The sequence below is a fragment of the Tachyglossus aculeatus genome, chromosome 20 (genome assembly GCF_015852505.1).
Source record: "Tachyglossus aculeatus isolate mTacAcu1 chromosome 20, mTacAcu1.pri, whole genome shotgun sequence".
NCBI classification, from domain to species: domain Eukaryota; kingdom Metazoa; phylum Chordata; class Mammalia; order Monotremata; family Tachyglossidae; genus Tachyglossus; species Tachyglossus aculeatus.
The window spans coordinates 1,475,591-1,498,148 of NC_052085.1; the positions used below are offsets into that span (position 1 = coordinate 1,475,591).

Here is a 22,558-nt window from a genome sequence, read left to right on the forward strand (position 1 = left end):
GCCTTTCTTGACTAAGCCTTCATTTCCCCTCCGTGGTCTCCCTTCTGCATCACCTGTGCACTTGAATCTGTACCCCTTAAGCACCCGTGGCCACCCAGCACTTACCTTCATATCCTTATTCTCGGCAACTTTCCCTATCTGTAATTTATTTTAATGCCCGTCCTCCCCCTGGACTGTAAGCTCCTTGTGGGCAAATATGTCTACCAACTCTATCATATTGCACTCTCCCAAGAACTTAGTACAGTGCTCTCCATACAGTTAGCATTCAATAAATACCACAGATTGGCTGATTTTAATCAGGGTTCAAATGCCAAGGAACTACACAACATATAAAATAAAAGACCCCTGAATAGGAAAGAGGGGAAAGTGGCCTGGCACTATCAAAATCCAGGCATTTAGCCAAAAGGAGCATCATCATAATAATGATAATGGCATTTATTAACAGTAAACTGCAAAGCACTGTTCCAAGTGCTGGGAGGCTACAAGGTGGTTAGGTTGTCCCACGGGGAGCTCACAATCTTAATCCCCATTTTACAGATGAGGTAACAGACACAGAGAAGTTAAGTGACTTGCCCAAAGTCACACAGCTGACAAGTGGAGGAGCTGGGATTTGAACCCATGACACCTGACTCCAAAGCCTGTACACTTTCCACAGAGCCACGCTGCTTCTCTGATCATTTGAGCTAAACATTTGAGCTAATGATTTGAGCTAAACAGGTCCCCTACAAGGATCTAAAGCATCACCACAGCCAAACCTAAGATCACCAGCTTGTACAGCTCGTCATGCTAGTAAATTCCAAGTCATCCCCCTCTGTTGGGCTCTTTCTATCTGGTTGGAACCCCTCACCTTCAAATATCAATGGGTGCCCTCCTCAACCTGGACTTTACCAATCAATGAAATTTACTGAGCATCTACTGGATACAGAGCACTGTACTAAAGCACGGACTCGGGGAATTTGGTACGCAATCATTCTGCATTTGACCCATCTATTCTCTTCCTGGTTTTGCAAGCTTCAATCCTGCCCCCACCTAACCTTCATCTTCCCCGATTAAAGAGGCCTACGATTTTTCAATCTGTCTTCACAAAGATGTTTCTCCATCCCCTTGATCACCGTGGTTTTCCTTTACTGTACTTCCTCCAGGCTTCTTCCCAGTGAGGGAGTCCTTGACGGGGAGGGGGAATGGAGCTTCACTTTTAAGGGATGAAGCAGGGCTGAGACAGGAGTGGGAAATGGTATGAACGGCTTCCACTGTTTCGGAGCTTGCTTATGCCGCCTGGCTTCACTCAGAAGGCAAGCGTTTTGAGACCGCCTGTGCTCTTTTGCCTACGGCCCAAACCAAGCCGGCTGAAACTCAGAGTTGGTGGCCGAGGGAGCTTACCAGCTTGCGTACATCCTCACACCACACCTCCCCTTTCGCTGGCTGCTCGGCATACAAAGTGATTCCTAGAAGCTGATTGAACAGTAAGTTCAGACCTTCCATACATGCTCCGAGGGAGAAGAACGGGCAGTATAAACTGGGCTCGATGTTATACCTAAGGAAGAGAAAAAGGTTGATACAGTCCTGTAATATCACCACTAAACTTCTACCAACTAAGCAGAGCAAGATGACGTTTAACCCTGGAAATCATGATGACCCGAAGTGAAATATGAGAAAACGCAACTGATCGCAACCTTCCCCCTCATTTCCAGAACTAGTCTCGTCTCGCTGAAGTTGAGAAATAAATCCAATCTGCCCACACTAAGCTAGAAAGAATCGAATGTAAACTTTCCGATGAAAAGAGATTGGCTCCGGCTCATCACAGAAATTCTCCTGCTCTATCGATCAGCCCATCTCACTGAGCTTTTAGACTGTGAGCCCACTGTTGGGTAGGGACTGTCTCTATGTGATGCCAATTTGTACTTCCCAAGCGCTTAGTACAGTGCTCTGCACATAGTAAGCGCTCAATAAATACGATTGATTGATTGATTGATTGAGCGTATACAGTGTGCTGAGCATTGGACTGAACACTTGGGCAAGGACACAGAAAGCGCAGTACCCACCCTCAAGAGGTGTCCGATCTAGCTGGGGAGAGAGGTAGACACAGGTTATTTACGAACAGTGGGAGCAGGAGGAAGTGTAGAACAGGGAACATTGGGAATGAACTCTTCTTTCACCCCAGACAGAAAAGACAGTGGCTATGGATTGGGTCTTGCGTTGGAACATGAGGACGCAATTTCCCCACTTCCCAGAAATGGACGGCTCTGGATACTTGACCTATTGTCCTTGGGGAGACTGGCATCTCTACCCATGGCGGGAAGGGAAACTGTGGGAATGGTGATAAATGAGTCAGGCCTCTGGCCCCAGACACAGTTATGAGGAGCAGTGAAAGAAAAGGCATTTCTGAAGCACTCCCTGAGTGTGGTGCTCTGCACTAAGTGCTTGGGAAAGTTATATATTATATATCAAATTTATTTATATTAATGCCTGCCTCCCCCTCTAGACTGTAAGCACGTCACGGGAAGGGACCGTGTCTGCCAATTACGCGTCTGCTTGGTACAATGCTCTGCACACAGTGAACTTTCAATAAATAACGATGACTGATTGACTGAAAGTCAACAGAAGTACAAAGACGCATTCCCTGCCTGTGAGAAAAAGCATCGTCAGTTCCTTCTAACCCACCACGGAGGCTGAGCCGGATCTCTTTACCAAGCTTCTACGGTTGATGGATTTAAAGGGATACGGAGCCAGGTGCTCAGCGCTTAGAACAGTGCTTTGCACATAGTAAGCGCTTAACAAATACCAACATTATTATTATTATTATTATGTGGCAAAGGAAGCTAGAAAATGACTTTCCAGAAAGCAGCCCCTGTAGGCACTGCGTGTTGGAAGGGGCAGAATGACAAAATAGGCCCTGTTCTCTGCAGGGATGCCCAGTCCAAAAGGGCAAGCGACACAGAGAATGGGCAGGCTCACCCCGGGGCAAGTGCCCAGAACAAATGAGAGTGCTCACCTAAAAATGTGGGCGGATGGGGAAACTGACTCCAGAGCGGAGAAGCGGAGGGCACATAACCTGGCTGCCTCAAAGACTATTCTTAACTACATCAAAAGAGCAACAGCACGGCAGAGACGGGATTTGGGGGCATTTGGAATGATAGCCTAAATGTAATTTAGACACTAGAGTTGGATGGCATTTGAAAATGTTCATTCTTGACCGACACAAGGAGACCTTCTGTTTACCGTGGATAAATAAAGGCGAACGCCCAAGGGACAGTTTGGAGAAACGCTGCTTACCGCTGGCACAATTTACTCAGCATCAAGAATAAAGAGAGCATTTCTTTCAACCCCTGCTTCCGACCTGGGCTCTGAAGGTCAATCAATCAATCAATCAATCAGTCGTATTTATTAAGCGCTTACTGTGTGCAGAGCACTGTACTAAGCGCTTGGGAAGTACAAGTTGGCAACATATAGAGACAGTCCCTACCCAACAGTGGGCTCACAGTGTAGAAGATGCCCCAGATGTCCGCAGCTCACTTCCGAGCAGCCCCCAGGACCCCTGGCCCGCAGTACAGATTGTTGAGTGGGAAACATCTCTCGGTGGCCAGAGGGAAAGAGATGACTTGGGGTAAGCATCTCTGCACTACAATGAGAAGCAGCGTGGTTTAGTGGAAAGAGCACAGGCTTGGGAGTCAGAAGTCATGGGTTCTAATCCCCGCCCCGCCACTCGTCAGCTGTGTGACTGGGCTAACTTCTCTGTGCCTCAGTTACCTCAAGTGTAAAATGGGGATTAAGACTCTGACCCCCATGTTGGACAACCTGATAACCTTGTACCTTAGAGCGGTGCTTTTCACGTAGCAAGCACTTAACAAATACCATCAGTATTATTATCTACCCCAGCACTTAGAACAATGCCTGGCACATAGCAAGCGCTCAACAAATACCATTTATTTATTTATTTATTGATCTAGTCAAGGGCCTCCATTGGAGGGTACCCAGTCAATCAATCAATCAATCGTATTTATTGAGCGCTTACTATGTGCAGAGCACTGTACTAAGCACTTGGGAAGTACAAATTGGCAACATATAGAGACAGTCCCTACCCAACAGTGGGCTCACAGTCTAAAAGGGGGAGACAGAGACAGTCCTCCTCAGAGCAGGCAGAGCAACATGGAAAGACAGGAAACCCGGGACGCGGCGGTGATGCCACATCCTTGTGTGGCTGAGTGGCAGAGAACCGGTCTGGGATCCGGAGGATCCGGCTTCAAGTCCGAGCTCTGCCACCGACCTGCTGCGTGACCCTGGGCAAGCCACTTGTCAACTCTCTATCTCAGTTTCCTCACCTGCAAAATGGGAATAATAATTTTTTAACCACCTCACAGGGTTGTTGTGAGGGCAGAAAGGAGTTAGTGACTGCGAGGGCTACAGAAAATCAAGATTTCCCTCTAGACCGTTTGCCCATGTTGGCAGGGATCACGCCTACCACCTCTATTAAACTGTACTCTCCCAAGTGCTCAGTACAGTGCTGTTCACACGATCGATAAATGGGACTGAATGAAGGATCTCAAGAACGGGCACCCTGGAGCAATGTACGTAGGACCCGGGGCAAGCAGTCTGGTGGGGGGCTGGTGGCCCCAGGCGTGCTCTTGGACAGGGGTGTCCACACAGCAGCAGCACTAGTAGTTAGTTATGGTATCTACTGAATGCCCACCGGGTGTGATGCACTGTACTAAGCGTCAAGGAGCTTGCAAGTATAGGATGAAAATTCAATGTGTTGTGAGGGGAAATCCCCTTCACAAACACTGTGACTACGATGCATAAATGATATGCATTTCTGAAACACATTTTTATTCAATAACCATCCTGCTTCCACAGTTTGTGGTGGCTAGGAGGTGAGTTTGAGGGGTGGCTTGGAGACTTGAAACGATAACTTTTCAAGATTCCTTTAACCCAACGAGTCTCTAGTGCCACAGCAGTGATTAATTACAGTTGCTGAGATGAGTAGCTTTTATTACTCAATTCCCCCTAGAGCTGGAGCAGTAGCATTTATTAAGTGCTTACTGTGGGCAGACGAAGAGCTCCTATAATGTAACCAAAATCATTTATCAATTAAAAGAAATAACATCATTTCTGAGGAGTTACTAGTAAACAGGAACTCAATTCCCCCTAGAGCTGCAGCAGTAGCATTTATTATTAATAATAATAATGATGGCATTTATTAAGCGCTTACTATGTGCAAAACACTGTTCTAAGCACTGGGGAGGTTACAAGGTGATCAGGTTGTCCCACGGGGGGCTCACAGTCTTAATCCCCATTTTACAGATGAGGTCACTGAGGCACAGAGAAGTTAAGTGACTTGCCCAAAGTCACACAGCTGACACTTGGCAGAGCTGGGATTTGAACCCATGACCTCTGACTCCAAAGCCCGTGCTCTTTCCACTGAGCCATGCTGCTTCTCATATTAAGTGCTTACTGTGTGCAGACGAAGAGCTCCTATAATGTAACCAAAATCATTTATCAATTAAAACAAATAACATCATTTCTGAGGAGTTACTAGTAAACAGGAACACTTGAATTCAAAAGAAAGACTCCTGCTTTTGTTAAAAATGGTCACAGTAATGAATGCATATAAGAAAAAGGCAAAACATACGGGTATCTTTAAGACTGATCAGAATAGTAACTTCTATGGTATTTATTTAGCACTAGGTTAGATACAAGGTTTTCAGATCTGAGGCAATCCCTGTCCCACCCACAGCTTGCAGTATAAGAGGAGGGAGAGTAAGTACCTTATCCTCACATTTCACAGATGAGAAAACTGAGGCTCAGAAAGGTTAAGTGACTTCCCCAAGGTCACACAGCAGAGGCTGGTGGCACAGTTGGGATTAGAATCCAGTTCTCTGACTCTTAACTCAGAGTCTCACACGCTTTCCATTAGGAAACACTGCTTCTCAGGGGCTTTCTGTTTCAACTAGAGAGTATATATACACACCCGTTCTTTTGAACATTTGATTATTTATTGACTGCTCAAGCTATAAACACTTACAATCCAGTGGGGGGAATCAGATAGAAATTAATGACTGTATCACAGTCATGAGGGAGAGAATAGGCATAAGTAATAGATACAAGTAAATAAGATCTCCATTAGATTATAAGCTTCTTGAGGGGAGGAACTGTTTCTTCTACTTTCAGGTCCCCAGTTCAGTCTCTGCACACAAAAGGCAGTTAAAACATTCTAATGATGACAAATAACCAACACATTAATATATGAGACCTGAGGTGGCTGTTGGAATGGTATAATTAGTGACGATGACGATAATAAGAATAATGATAGTGGTATCTGTTAAGAGCTTACTAGGTTCCAAACACCGTATTTAGAACTGGGGATAATCAGGCCAGACACAGTCTATCCCACATGCAGCTCACAGTCGAAGTAGGAGGGAGAAGGGTATTGAATCCCCATTTACAAATGATGAAACTGAGGCCCAGAGAAGTTAAGTAACTTGCCCAGAGTCACAGAGCAGACTTGAAACTGAGGCCCAGAGAAGTTAAGTAACTGGCCCAGAGTCACAGAGCAGACTAAGGCTACTAGTCAGGCCCGGGGGGATGAAAGGTTGCGGAGAGCCATTCCAATCCCCGGTGAAGAGAACCAGAAACAGCCCGCCCTGGTCCTGATCCCCCACCAACCGACTTGAGGCTGGGATAAACCCAGAGTTCCCCTCCAGCCTAGTGATTCTGCCAGGGAAGCAGATATGCTCTTGCTAGAGGTATATTTAGGGAAGGGGATGAAGGGTGGCCCCACAGCCCCAACTGGCTCTAGAGGGGCAGGGGAAGGGTTTATTTGTGGCCCCCTTAGTCCGTGGCCATAGAATAGGGCTTGCTTTTCTTTCACTCCATTGGGTGGTTTGGGAATCCGCGGTTGCCTCCCGACTGATGAGTGAACGAACATACAGAGTCCAAACACACCCCGGCTAATCACCCTACACTAGAACTTCAGGAAAAACACACATTAAATACCCTCTCGTTTGAAGCTGCAGCATATTCAAGACAGCATGTTCTTAATCGCCAAGTACCTAACCTCTCGACTTTCCCAAACTATCAATTCCTTATTAGGCACCAATTGCACACACTTCAGACGTCTCCCTCCTGTGCCTGCTGATCCCCAGGCTTTGGCTACAAGGCAAGATGTACTATGAGCCCCATGTGGGTCAGGGACTGTATCTGTCCCATGGATTAGGATAGTGCTTGGCACTTAACTGTATAACAAATATCTCGGTTACTATCATTATTATGTGACGAATAGTTTTTCTAAAGCAAAGGAATGAATATGTTTTAGGTCACCCAACCTTGGAAACGGTTGTTTTTTCCAAAACCGTGATCTGGTGGCAACAACCAAGCGTAGAAGGGATCACTTAGCTGAGTGCCTGGCTCATTCGCCACCCTGATCTTAGGACACCTCCTTCTGCCCGATTTCGAGAAGAACACAAAGGAAGTCAGTTCTCCCCCGACAAAGGGCAAACGGATCAGTGAAAAGTCACTGGCAAAAGATCATTTTCCATAGCCGCAAACCCATCTCTGTGGATGGCATGGGCACCTGGAAGAGTGGGTGGCATTAGATAAAAAAACTACCTTTGATAGATCTGAGGCTCAAAAATGTCAGTTCGGAACAAGTCATCATCATCATCAGTCGTATTTATTGAGCGCTTACTATGTGCAGAGCACTGTACTAAGCGCTTGGGAAGTACAAATTGGCAACATATAGAGGCAGTCCCTACCCAACAGTGGGCTCACAGTCTAAAAGAGTCAAAACTAGTCAAACCAAAGCTGCATCTAGCCCAGAATTCTGCTCCAAATTTGGCTCAGAGGAGCAGTGGAAAGGCTGCCCTCCTCCTCGCCACCCACCCTGTGGAAGCCTGTCCTGACATCCCTAACCTTTTCCCCCCAGTAAGCCTCTGGATCCTCTTTTTAGTCAAAGCCTCTCTGAACTTATGGAAATTTTGTGTTGGCAGAGCTTCCGGAGGCAACAGCCCATCTGCTTACCATCTGCTAGATCTTGGGAAAGAATCTGTGCTTTGCCTCTCCAGTCCAGGTTATTTTTTTTTTAATCACTCCATGCTGGTTTTCCAGTTCTACAGAGTATCAGAAGCTCTCAGATGCAAACAAACCACGCTTTCATCCTAAAAAAAGTCAGGGTGTTTCATTAAGCAAAAGCCTCCCGCCTTCTACGGAAGGGCTCCCCCAGCCAGTGTGTCATTGGGGTCACTAGAAAGATCTGTGATGCGCTTTGGGAGTCTCAAGCATCACCGTTTTGTCTCAATCAGGCCACGAGCCCAGGGTCTTATATCAATCAACCCATCGAAAGTACTGATTGAGCAGCTACTGTGTGCAGAACACTCTGCCCTGAAGTAACTTATGGTCTAGTAGAGGAGACGGACAACCAAAACACATTATAGTCAGGATGAAGAAAGAAAAATAGAAAGAAGGATCTGTGCATGCGTGTGTCAGTCAGTCAATCGTATTTATTGAGCACTTACTATGCGCAGAGCACTGTTCTAAGGGGAGAGTACAATATAACAGACATTTCCTGCTCACAACAAGCTTACAATCTAAAGGAGGGCATGAGAGTGTAAGCACGCTCAGTGCTTCAGCCTCCCATGCCACTCCTGCTGTTCTTCCATTTGACTCGTCACCTTCTCTGCTTACTAAAGGTTTGGGTGCCAGGGATGGGTACTAAGTTAACGTGAATGGAGAAACAGCAGAAGAAGGAGGGCTACAGACTGAAAATTTTGAGAAGCTCTGCCCTTCTTTCACCCCAATCCCCTTGGCAACAAGACTCTGTTATTTACCGAGTAGAGAAGCAGTGTGGCTCAGTGGAAAGAGCACGGGCTTTGGAGGCAGTGGTCACGGGTCCAAATCCCGGGGCTGCCAATTGTCAGCTGTGTGACTTTGGGCAAGTCACAACTTCTCTGTGCCTCAGTTACCTCATCTGTAAAACGGGGATGGACTGTGAGCCCCCCGTGGGACAACCTGATCACCTTGTAGCCTCCCCAGCGCTTAGAACAGTCCTTTGCACATAGTAAGTGCGTAATAAAATGCCATTATTATTATTATTTGATGATGGGAGTCTCCCATTGAGAGCCACTACACAATGAGCTGCAGCTCGGCTCTAAGCAGACCCTGAAGAGAAGACTACACAGGTTGCGGCTGCTGGCCGAGAGACATTTCCCTAGATTCTCCACCAAAATCCTCCAAATATTAGGAGTCCCAGCCTGGAGTGGAGTGGGATCAGTCAGTTTACATTCTCCTGGGTTCTGAGCAGTGAAAGCCTTTGGAGTCTCGTATCTCAGGATCACTCCCTCCCTGGATCACCCTGTCACTGATTCATTCATTCAATCACTCAATCGTATTTATTGAGCGCTTACTGTGTGCAGAGCACTGTACCAAGCACTTGGGAAAGTACAGTACAGCAACAGAGAGAGACAGTCCCTGGCCACAAGGAGCTCACAGTCTACAGGACCTCAATACAAGTGAATCAATCAATCAATCAATCAATCAATCAATCGTATTTATTGAGCGCTTACTATGTGCAGAGCACTGTACTAAGTGCTTGGGAAGTACAAATTGGCAACACATAGAGACAGTCCCTACTCAACAGTGGGCTCACAGTCTAAAAGGGGGAGACACAGAACAGAACCAAACATACCAACAAAATAAAATAAATAGGATAGAAATGTACAAGTAAAATAAATAAATAAATAAATAGAGTAATAAATATGTACAACCATATATACATATATACAGGTGCTGTGGGGGAGGGAAGGAGGTAAGATGGGGGGATGGAGAGGGGGACGAGGGGGAGAGGAGGGAAGGGGCTCAGTCTGGGAAGGCCTCCTGGAGGAGGTGAGCTCTCAGTGCTTCCGTGAACAGACATCAATATAAATAAATGAAATTACAGATATATAAGTGCTGTGGGGCACGGGGGGGGGGGAACAGTAAAGGCAGCAAATCAGGGTGACGCGGAAGGGAGTGGGGGGTGAGGAAAAGGGGGGCTTAGTCTGGGAAGGCCTCTTGGAGGAGATGTGCCTTCAGTAAGGCTTTGAAGTGGGGGAGAGTAATTGTCTGGTGGATTTGAGGAGGGAGGGCATTCCACCTCATCAGTCCCAAGGCCTCTCTGGACTCCAAGGAGCAACTCAGCAGGGGGAAGTGCGAGGGGCAGGGAGGTTCCCTTAACAGGCACCTATGTTCTCTGTGGCTGCGACTGCTGAGGAAACACCCAAACTGCCCCATGGTGAATAGTAACCCTCCCAGAGGAAACTAAATCCAGTTGGAAAATCCTACCTCCTGCCTTCTAGACTGTGAGCACATTGTGGGCACAGACTGTCTCTCTTTGTTGAGGAATTGCATTTTCCAAGCGCTTAGTACAGTGTTCTGCACACAGTAAGCGCTCAATTAAATACGACTGAATGAATGAGTGAATGAATGAACGAACTACAGCGCACCTTGACACGGTCCGCTTCTCCCCACCTCTAGACTAAACTCACTGTGGGCGGGGAATGGGTCTGTTTACTGTTGCATTGTACTCTCTGAAGCGCACAGTACAGTGATCTGCACACAGCAAGCACTACGTACAACTGAACGAATAACCATGATCAGGAGCACACGCAATACATACTCGGCTCTGCCAGAAAGTACTTTTTCACTCTGCATTTCAGCTAGAGCACGACAGCTGAAATAGGAAACATTTTGCCAGCACGCACCTGCCTGGATCCGACGCGGCGGCCATGCAGAGTGCAAAAATGTGGGTTTTCCACGGTGCACGTCCTGCGAGGTCACACCTACACACCCCAGGAGAACTAGGAGCCACCGTACCCACCGGGAAGATAACTTAAGGACCGTGTTACAGAACATGGCAACAGTTCCCATTCTCGTCCATGTGATGAGCCCAGGAAACTCACCTCTCAGCACGCAGGACACCACTGTAGTAGGGGTGGTCCCAAGGCATCAATTCCTGCAGCAGAAAGATTCCGTTTGTCATGAAGCACTGCTCTGGCACATACTCACCCATTTTCTTCCCTAATTTAGCAGGAATTCAGCCCCACTGAGGAAAGAGACAGCAAACTGGATGGAGGGGGGAAAAGCAATTTTTATCTTCTGTAATCCACATCCTGGATGTTAGGATTTGGCCATTAGAGCAGAAGCTCCTTGTGGGCAGGGAACCTGACCCTTCTTTGTTTTGTGCTCCCCTATGCTAAGTACACAGCACTGTGCCCGGTGGGTTCTCATCAGATGCCACCACTCAGTGCTATTCCCCCTGCCTGGAAGCCCCTCACCAACAGCCAACAGTAGTGGGGGAGCCAGAAATAGACACCCACCCCAACTGGCCAACTTGTACTTCCCAAGCGCTTAGTACAGCGCTCTGCACACAGTAAGCGCTCAATAAATACGACTGAATGAATGAATGAATGAACTGGCTCCCCTGAAACTGAAAACAGCACTTAGAAGCCAACGAGGCTTCCAACAAGTTGGGAGCAGGCTGGGATTCATACAGATATTGAAACTGCGGTTTAGCATTTTGCGAATGGAGACAACTCAGGTTTAATTTTCTGTAGTGTGTTTTCAGGACATTAACTAGCCACTGGATGCAAATGCCAGCAACTGGATTATATAAACCTGCAATTTTCATCACAGTAATAAAGATGAAAGGCGATGATCCCAGGCCCTCTGCAGCTGGTTTTCATTACACGAAACTACGTTCCCCAAACACAGTATCACTTACTGAATTCTGGGGATTTAGCTTCATTTTCATCCCTCTCATCATCTCAAAATCCTTTACAGCTCTGTAAGACAGTGTTACCATAGTTGGTCATGAAGTCAGGCTTCGACAATAACATTGAAAAAAAAATAATAATAATCCGGCCTCAACTCCTCAGAGACCAAACTGGCAGCGGCACAGTGGAAATGCAAGCCAGTTGGGTCTGAGCTTTTCCCCAGCCCCTCCCACCGGCCCAACCCCAGAAATTGGGAGCCCACTGAGGAGCCTCCTAAATGACTGGAGGAGGCTTCAATGACGGAATGGTTAGTTCTGAAAGAGGAGGCAATTAGAGGGAGCTGGACTGGGAGAATTTGGGGCCAAAAGGATGAGGGGTCAGTTACTTCAAGGACCCAATTGCTGCTCATTGGAATGGGAAGACTTATGTGGATATTCTGAGGCAGGGAGATGGCGGGAGAAGAGTGACGGCCATGTACACCCAGTCCTGCTGTGTCAGCTCCATTTCCACAGCTACGCCCTTCCCGGCACGACGGGGCCTTCCCTATCCGGCTTAGTTCCGTGCCCCCAAGCTCCTGCCTGCTCCCAGGGTGGCCAGAGCGGACTCTGCACCCCCACCAAGCCCCAGGGTAGCAAGACCACTTTGCAACTTTCTCCTCTTGGCTCTGGGGATTGGGATTTCATTCACCCGATTGTATTTATTGAGCGCTTACGGTGTGCAGAGCCCTGTACTAAGCGCTTGGAAAGTACAATTCAGCGTACTGTATGGATGAGATGTACTGATAGGATGGGATAGGATGAGAGGGAGGGAGGAATGGGAAGGGGGGAGAGGGCAGAAATGTCTCTCCTCCATATCAGGAAGGGCTTTGAAAATCCCCACACTTGGCTCCAGGGCTGGGAAGGGAGGTGGGGAGGGCTGTCCTCTATGGCAGGACCCAGGAGGGCCCCAATCTCAGGCATGCCCAGGTGGTCCTCTCTGGCAATGAAGGTCGGGGGGCTTTCCAGTTCAAAGAAAGAAAGAAAAATGATTTAATCATTGTCAACCTTCAAGAGCTTTTTGAACATTAATTATAAAACCAACCAAGTAGGCTGCGCTCACTGAACAAAAGGGAATGAATTATCCCACTGAAGGACACGTCCTCTGACACACCCCACAAAAGTAGCTCCCGAGGCGGAAAGCATATCAAACCTCGGACCGTAAAATATGCCTACTAACCTTTCAGAAAGCTTGTCAGACAGTTTATCAAGGAACTGTGTTACAATCTCTAGAAAACAAAGGAAAAAGGAAAAGGCAAATCTTTCAGACCAAATATCGGGATTTTAGTTCTCCTTTTTAAACACTGGATTCATTCATAGGAAAGCAGGCTTACCCAGCTACTCCAAACAGTTCATCGTTACCATTCCCAAATGAGGCAAGATAGGAATAAGTGTAAAAACAATCAGCCACGTGCCCATTTCACAAACAGGCAAGGTGAGGTATAAAAAGTTAGAGGCAAGATAGGAGTATGTGTAAAAATAATCAGCCATGTGCCCATTTCACAAATAGGCAAGGTGAGGTATAAAAAGTTAGACCCGCCTGAAGCTGAATCAGGAGAGAGCAAAGAATCCAGGAACACAGCTGGAATGTCGAGAAGAAAGAAGTACCTGAAAAACGCATGGAAAATTCCAGTACTGAGGAAATTCTGACTTACTAGAATGAAACTAATTAAATCCACCTTCTCTTTAAAAACCAAGTGCCGTCAGCTGAAAGGAACTATGTAAAACCAGGAAAAACAGTTAGAAATTTTGACAGTTCGCCAGCTATACTAAAATCAATCAGCTAAAATCTAGTACCAAGTGAGCAACTGAAAGTTAAGATGAAACTACCAGTAGAATTGGGCTTTTTGGCCATAAGGTGGAATGGCCCCTCTTTCCTGTTCAAGGGAGATTTGTTATTTGTCATGATTAAGAATGCTTTCTTATTCAGACTGCAGGCTCATGATGAGCGCGGACCACGTCTACCATCTTTGTCGTACTGTTCTTTCCCATTTCTTAGTTCACTGCTTTGCACAATGTAAGCACTCAACAAACACAATTAATTGATTGAGTGAACATGGCTTAGGCCCGGATGATTCCAGGGAGATGGCTTTGATGATTCCCAGCTGGGTTGTGTCTGTGGGTTGAAACTCCTTCCTCCTTTCCCACCCTCTTGGCCTGTGATACGAGTTGAGCTGGAGCAGTGGGAAAAGTCTGGATCCTTGAGTCAGGTGAAGCCACGCCACTTTCCCAAAAGGGACCAACCCAACCGGGCTACAGGAAGAAACACTCCACTTTGGTGATCCCATTGAACATGGCACTACGGCCGTTTTTCAGAAATGGAATTCAAAAATGGCTCTGGAGGAGGCAGCTTGACTGAAAGCAAAGACCTAATTCCAGAATATCTCAGTTTTTTTATGGTATTTGTGAAGCATTTGCTATGCGTCAAGCACTGTTCTAAGTCCCGGGTTGGATACAAGCTATTCAGGTTGGACACAGTCTCTTTCCCACATGGGGCTCACAGTCCTAATCCCCATTTTACATTTCTGACGTACACAGAAGTTTTGTCTAAGTCCACTCAGAAGACAAGCGACTGAGGCAGGATTAGAACCCGGGTCCTTTTGACTCCCAGGCCCAAGCTTTATGTACTAGGCCATGCTGTTTCCACCGACTGGTTTGTTGCTTTAAAGGAACTTTTCCCATTAGGTCCATCTGTCTTGCCGTGTGTTTGTCAGTATCTTGTATATATTTACTATTCTATTTATTTTGTTAATGACGTGCATTTAGCTTTATATCTATTTATTCTGATGACTTGAGACTTGTCCACATGTTTTGTTTTGTTGTCTCTCTCCCCTTTCTAGACTGTGAGCCCGTTGTGGGTAGGGACCGTCTCTATATGTCGCCAACTTGTTCTTCCCAAGCGCTTAGTACAGTGCTCTCCACACTGTAAGCACTCAATAAATACGATCGAATTAATTAATTAATTAATTTGCAAACACCCCTGTAAATCTCAAATGCATGCTTCTGGTATATGTCTTACACTCCTGCAACTTGCCCTTTTGGTCTAATTCTAAGGGCAGGTTCACTATTCAAGACTGTGAGCCTGTTGTTGGGTAGGGACCGTCTCTATATGTTGCCAACTTGTGCTTCCCAAGTGCTTAGCACAGTGCTCTGCACACAGTAAGCGCTCAATAAATATGACTGAATGAATGAATGAATTATTTGCATTTCTATCAGAATTTACCTTGCCTTCCCCATTAAACTGGGGGCCTTTGGGTACATTCTTCTGCCAAATTCCACAGCACCCAGTTCAGGGCTCTGCCCAAATAAGTTCTCATACGGTGTTGAGCAGGGTGGCATAGGTCAGAAATGCACACACAAAGGATAAAAGAATCCAAATGGCAGAAACACGGGTGTACATTTTTAAAACTCAGATACCCGTGCTGGCCTTGTGGATAAACGGTAGCCTCTGATTGAGACCAGGCCCTAGAAAAATGGAGCATTATAAAAGTCCACGGGGATAAAACTGCTTTTGAGGGCACAGGGGAGGGGGCAGGTGGGCGGACATAAATCCCCTTGCATTATCATGGGGAGGAAATGCAATCCTGAGGATAAAGAACAAAGAGAAGTAAGTCTCCCCTGGCCACGAGACCCCTAGCAAAGCCCATCAGGTATCTGGGAACTTGGTTAATCGATGTGTGAAATGGGAACAGCGAAACCTCCCCTGGACACCTCTCTTGAGCCAGTGGTACAGAATAGCAAACCGGCCTCGAATTTAGAGAGCCTGAAAACACATTAATGTTCCACCCCCAAATTGCTTACTGATGCCTGCCTTGCTGAGCTACAATTTCAAAGCACTTTTCAAGCTTCCCAGAGGAAGGACATTATAGAAGTGCCAAGAATTATTATTGCCTTTCACTCTTGCTCTTGATAGAGAACCACAAGATCGAGATAAACCACAAGGCATTCCAGTCAGCAGAGAGTGGAGGAAAAGAAACCCTGAAATCAGAAGCAGATCATCCTTTCCAAGCCCTACCCTTGCCTTGCCTTGCTTCTGGGCCCCTGGGCTTCTGGGCAGGGCAACCGAGGCAGCCTGCATTTTCGCATGATCCAAACCACAGTGGAAACATCTTCCCTCTTACCCCCAAACCCAACCACACTCCATTCTTCCTTGAAGTAGAAGAGGCAGGAATAAACGGATAGAATCAATGGGGGAAAATAAAAATATTTCTTAACCACCATTCCACTCCCAGTCAAGGGAGAATCACTGTTTCATACTCTGGAGAGGGAAACAACTCCAAGCAGCCGGCAGCAGTGAGCGAAATCCCTAGCCAGAAGTAAACTGAACCCATGATATACACAGTTTGGAGCTGCTACATCTTCTTTTGACACGTTGGATGGCCACAAACAGACACGACACTAGGATGCATGCCCAGCTCAATTCACATGGCAGAAGACCTCTCTGCTCATCAGCTCCTCCACCAGACTCTGCATTCACTGAAAGTGGGAACTGTCTATACAAATTGTGCGGTTCATTCATTTAATTATATTTATTGAGTGCTTACTGTGTGCAGAGCACTGTACTAAGCACTTAGGAAGTACAAGTTGGCAACATATAGAGACGGTCCCTACCCAACAGCGGGCTCATAGTCTAGAAGGGGGAGACAGCCAACAAAACAAAACATATTAACAAAATAAAATAAAATAAATAACTGCACACAATAAGGACTCGGTAAAAACTACTGGATTGATTGAAAGGAGGCAGGGATCGAGTCCCTTGCTTCTGGAATCAATCACATTTACTGAGCGCTTACTTTGTGCAGAGCACTGAACTAAGTGCTTGGTTCAGTTGGTGGACACCTTCCCTGCCCACAACAAGCTTGCAGTCTGGAAGGCGAGACAGAAATTAATATATATAAATTATGGATATGTACAGAAGTGCGGCGGGGCTCAGGGAGGGGTGAATAAAGGGAGTAAATCAGAGCAACACAGAAGGGAGAGGGAGAAAAGGAAATGACGGCTTAGCCAGGGAAGGCTTCTTGCAAGAAATGTGACTTCAATGTGGCTTTGAAGGCAGGGAGAGTAATTGTTTGTCAGCTATGACGAGGGAGGGCATTCCAGGCCAGCAGCAGGATATGGTCGAGAGGTCGGTGGTGAAATAGATGAGACAGAGGTTCAGTGAGTAGGCTAGCATTAGAGCAGCAAAGTGTGTGGGCAGGGTTGTAGGAGGAGAATAGCAAGGTGAGGTAGGAGGGGGCAAGGTAACCGAGTGCTTTAAAGTTTCTGTTTGATGCAGAGGTGGATGGGTAACTACCAGAAATTTTTGAGGAATGGGGAAACATGGCCTGTATGTTTCTGCAGAAAAATGATCCAGGCAGCAGAGTGTAGTGTGGACTGGAGTGGCGAGAGACAGGAGGCTGGGAGGTTAGCATGGAGGCTGAAACGGTAATCAAGGTGGGACAGGGTCAGCATTTTCCCGTGCACTTACTACTGAGCTCAGCACCCCGTGACTGATCAACTGATTGCTTACTCAAAGACACATGGACTCACCTGGACTTTTGGCCATTGTTCCTTGAAGAGCTCTGTGGGCGAAGGTCGAATACCCAACCAACTGGGCCAGGCTATCCCTGCTGCGCAGAAGTTCCTCCAGACAGTTCAACTGGCCGGAGTGGGGATGAAGGAAGATCTTGTAAGCAGCTTCTCTCATCTAATGACAAAAAAGCACATGGTTTCTTGAGTTCGAGGTAGATATGCCAAAAGCCATTCCACCCAGCAGCCGAGAAGGAAGGCCTTCTTCCTTCCTGATGCCACCCTCAGATTCACTCCGGCTGGCCTGTTGACAGCTGGAAAACTGACAGGAAATAAGAAGAGATGGCTCAGGTGGGAAGGGCCATTCCAGTTCTAGAGGATCCCAAGATTCACCGTCGCGTTCCAGAAATAAGTAGGAGGGGAGGGGGTGTCTCTCATCGGTGCCCTAGCCACCCCTGGCTGTCCAGCCCCCTGCATTATGCCAGAGGGTGAATTCAACCCAAGAGCCGCTGAATGCCCGCTTATTCATCATCATCATCATCATCAATCGTATTTATTGAGCGCTTACTATGTGCAGAGCACTGTACTCTCGTCAGGAGGCAGGTTGGTCAGTCCCTTCTCCCCAGTCATGCCGGGGGCGGACATTCTGAGTCGCCACAGGACACTGTCTCGCTCCCACTGGGGTGACTTACTTCAAGCAATGCATTTCCAGAAATGTTGACTTCACCCCACTTAGGGGGTTAAGTAAGCATCACTGCACTGACTGAATCATCACCTTTCTTCTATAACTCAACCTTTGGGCAAGAAGGTCTCTCACGCTGTGATTTTCAGCTGACATTTATCCGGCAGGCACCTTATACACTGTATCACCCAAACGTTACACGGCATTTCGGAAATATTAAAGTGATGCATATCCTTACATCATAATGGTCTTCGGAAATGAGAGACCAAGGAGGTTATAAAAGAAATCATTACAGAGGGAAATTAGTCTAGGACAAATGGATTTCAGGTGTCTCTAAGTGGTCCAGGCTAATCTGCATGTGAATCGGGTCTACAGAAATGGTTATGCCAAAAAAGTCAGCCCAGGGCCAGGGCGTGCTAGAGTCACTTGCCTCTTTGACATTCTGCACTAGAAATAGCTGAAAAACCACTACTGTCAGTGGAATTAGAATAATCCAGGTTCATGTTAACTGAAGACAATAAGGGTATATTTAGGATAGCTTAGACATCTTCTCTAATAACGCCTTGGTCTCAGAGAGCCCAGGGAGCTTGGGCATGACGATTCTTGCATTTATTCACAGTGGATTCCCAAAAAGCTGGTGGGCACGAGGGCTTGAGAAGCTCACTGCAAGCCAGAACAATGCACACTGCAAATTATTCTCCTGCCGGAGGGAAGGCACCAAATGACAGAAACAAATACACACCAGATCGTCTGGAGACTCTGCATGGAGGCTGCAGACTTGAGCATAGTCCCCATCATGTTCGAAGTTATAGCGGATGGGTTCCGGTATAAGGTGCTTGGGAATCTTGTTGGGAAGGTGCGTCCCCATCAGAAAAGCACTGCTTAGATCCAGGATTTTCACATTAAGATCCACGGCCCTTTTACGCTGTCAGAAGAACGAGAAAATAGATTAAACCACAGATTCCTATCTTCTGTTGGTGTTCCGATCTTGGTCTACCACACCCGCAAAATACGGGTGACGACTCAAAGCAATGACAATTTCGTATTAAATTCCCCTAAGATTGCTTTGAATGCCTCTTTCCTTCTAGGCAGAAAACAGTACCGACCTTTTTACTTTAGAACATTTTATGATGCTTTTACTTGGCTCTGAAACGTTTGCAAGTTACTTTTTCGAAAGAACTCACTTAAAATTCCAAGTTACATTTTATGCCGTTTGGGGGAGAGTATACAAAATACTTGTTCCGAGAAAGGATTTGAGCTATACGGGACATTTAACTGATTTGATGATTTGAAGGTAATCTGCAACTAGAAAAACACACTGTCTAGAAAAAAGGGCGAGTTTCTTCCATTATAAGGGACCTGACTGGAGTAAACGCCATTGGAATCCAGACCTTCATTCTGTGACAAAGAAACTCTAAGATGCCAGAAACTTCTCGAGGTAGAAGTTAATCTGAAACAAACTAGTGGAGACAGCACAGCCTGGGAGTCAGAAGGACCTGAGTTCTAATCCCGGCTCCACCACATGTCTGTTGTGTGACCTTCGACAAAGGCACTTAGCTTTTCGGGGACTCAGTTACCTCATCTGTAAAATGGGGACTAAGACTGAGCCCCGTGTGCGAAATGGACTGTGTCTAAGCTGATTAGCTTGTACCTACCCCAGCGCTTAGAACAGTGCCTGTCACGTAATAAGTGCTTAACAAATACCATTAAAAAAGGCAAAACGTATGGTTCCAGTTGGTGCTTTTTTAAAAAAAATCTGTAGCCATGAAGAAACCAAAAGAAGCCTAGCCAAAACCAGAAAAATTTTAGGCTGAATAATAATAATAATAATGATGATGGCATTTATTAAGCGCTTACTATGTGCAACACACTGTTCTAAGCGCTGGGGGGGTTACAAGGTGATCGGGCTATCCCACGGGGGGCTCACAGTCTTAATCCCCATTTTCCAGATGAGGTAACTGAGGTGCAGAGAAGTGACTTGCCCAAAGTCGTCATCATCATCATCATCAATCGTATTTATTGAGCGCTTACTGTGTGCAGAGCACTGTACTAAGCGCTTGGGAAGTACAAATTGGTAACATATAGAGACAGTCCCTACCCAACAGTGGGCTCAAGTCTAAAACGGGGAGACAAAACCAAACCTACTAACAAAATAAAATAAATAGAATAGATATGCACAGGTAAAATAAATAAATAATAAATAAATAAGTCACACAGCTGACAAGTGGTGGAGCCGGGCTGAACGGAACAGAGTACCGCCACACCTGAAACAACACCCAATTAAAATCGATTAATCTGTGTTTTCAGGTGGCATCTCATTTGGTCAAAAGGCACTTTCCGTACAAGTCCCAACTCGGCCTCCAAATTTATAGTTTTTTAGCCGGTCTTGTTCGGACGCAGGGTTTGGCCCCATCTTGCGGTGACGGGTGGAACAAGAATGAGTCGCAAAGCGAAACTGTACGATATTTTTCTGTCTTTCTTCCCTTCCTGCTTATCGCCTGACCCCGTGGTTGCGGTTTTTGTCTCTCTCTTCCCCCTCTGCCCGACGCGTGGGTCTGCGGATGAAGTCGGGTGGGCACTGATGAAGCCAGGGAGAGAGAGTGAGGCAGGAGTTCAGGGCACGATGCCACCCTCAAAGGGGTACTATATGGGCTCTGGGAACCCCCCTCTTAAAGGCTCAGGCCACAGTGACTCTGGCTCCTCCACCGTAACAGGTCTGCTCGTAGAAGGGTCGTCCTGCTCCCGTGGAGGGTAGAATATCTGCTTCCTAAACGGGCGATCACTTCCCCCTGCCCGTAACTTCCATCCTGCCCTGTATCGCACCCCCCCTAAATCCAATTCCACACCTCAACTGCCAGTTAACTGACAATTCAGTCCCCCTCTCCATCCCCCACATCTTACCTCCTTCCCTTCCCCACAGCACCTGTATATATGTATATATGTTTGTACATATTTATTACTCTATTTGTTTTACTTGTACATATCTATTCTATTTATTTTATTTTGTTAGTATGTTTGGTTTTGTTCTCTGTCTCCCCTTTTTAGACTGTGAGCCCACTGTTGGGTAGGGACTGTCTCTATATGTTGCCAATTTGTACTTCCCAAGCGCTTAGTACAGTGCTCTGCGCACATAGTAAGCGCTCAATAAATACGATTGAGGATGATGATGAATTCAGGAAGTTGACTCGGGCCTTCCAAGCAGCCTGCACCCATTGACAGGATGGGCCACCAGCAGAGCCCGCCCATGACAAGAAGACTCCTGCTTTCATTGTACAGATAAAATCCCGTAAAAGACTTACTCAAAGGAGCAGCGTGGCCTAGGGGAAAAAGCACGGTCTTGGGAGTCAGAGGGCCTGGGTTCTAATCCCGGCTCCACCACCCGCCCACTGCATGACCTTGGGTAAGTCACTTCTCTGGACCTTAGTTTCCTCATCTATAAAATGGGCGTTCAATACCCGTTCTCCCTCCTACTTAGAGCGTCAGCCCCATGTGAGACTGTGAGTCCAAACTGATTATCTTGCAGCTATCCCAGGGCTTAGTGCAGTGCTTGTCACAGTACGTGCTTAACAAACACCATAATTTTTATATATTATTAAAGTACCAGCCTTTAATCATAATAAAGTGCAGTTGTTATAACCGATCTGAAGCAGGGCAATGCACTGCACTTAGGAGGTGCTCAAATACCGTGGCTACTTAACAAGTCAGTCTAACAAAAGAATCCCCCAAACCAAGACCCCTTGTCCATGAGCATCAACTGCTTGCCCTGACCAGATGGAAGGAGCCCTCTTACCAACTGGAAGTGGACTGGATCTGACTAAAAACCATCTCCGATTGGAGGGCCCCGTGCTTCGCTGGGGGAGGAAGAGAGGTGGGTCAAGGTCTCTCTCCCCACTGCAACCGGCCGCGTCCTCTGAAAGGCTCTAATCAGTGACCCTCTCCACATCCAGGGGCTCTGACTGGCCAGTAGCCCTATCTCCCGAGGCCCAGGGGGCTGGGAGGCTGAAGCTGCAAGGGGAGAAAATCCCCCTGGAGAGAGCCCAAGGTAGAGACAGTTCCTCCTGATCAGAGGGATTCATTCATTCAATCGTATTTATTGAGCACTTACTGTGTGCAGACTACTGTACTAAGCACTTGGGAAGTACAAGTCGGCACCATATAGAGACGTCCCTACCCAACAACGGGCTCATGGTCTAGAAGGGGATGCCCCAAGGCTCCACAGCGCTGACTCACTGAAACACCAACTCTCGGGGACAAGGCGGCTTAGTCCGCCCTGCCAGTTTGGGCAGAATGTAGTGCGATGGGTACAGCCTGGAGAAGAGACTTCCCAACTCCAGTGAAAATGCCTTGCTGCTTGTTTGGATTCTCCAGGAGTGCCAAGAGGCTATCTCAGGGGTCGGCTCTCTCAGACCTCGCTTGTACCCACCAATTCATTCATTCAATCGTATTTATTGAGCGCTTGCTGCGTGCAGAGCACTGTACTAAGCGCTTGATGGCCCGATGGCCCCAGGGGGAGACTCCCATTTGCCACGGGGCCTTCACCCTAATGGGACATCCCCGCCATCATAGTACCATGCTGGGAGCCGCACGACTAC

General features: G+C 46.9%; 1 protein-coding gene across 2 annotated transcripts in view; it reads right to left on the reverse strand.

Moving 5' to 3' along the window:
• The window catches only part of LOC119941409 (mitochondrial intermediate peptidase), a 94,712-nt gene that overhangs the window by 57,453 nt on the left and 14,701 nt on the right, over window positions 1–22,558 (reverse strand). The window contains exons 6-11 of one of the 2 annotated variants that reach the window (XM_038761832.1): window positions 18,709–18,891; window positions 17,306–17,462; window positions 12,957–13,005; window positions 11,750–11,810; window positions 10,929–10,981; window positions 1,381–1,534 (exon numbers count right to left, since the gene is read on the reverse strand). In XM_038761832.1, coding sequence (XP_038617760.1) covers window positions 1,381–1,534; window positions 10,929–10,981; window positions 11,750–11,810; window positions 12,957–13,005; window positions 17,306–17,462; window positions 18,709–18,891 — 657 coding nt within the window. The remainder of the gene's footprint in view (window positions 1–1,380; window positions 1,535–10,928; window positions 10,982–11,749; window positions 11,811–12,956; window positions 13,006–17,305; window positions 17,463–18,708; window positions 18,892–22,558) is intronic. The other variant, XM_038761833.1, reaches the window with a different exon arrangement.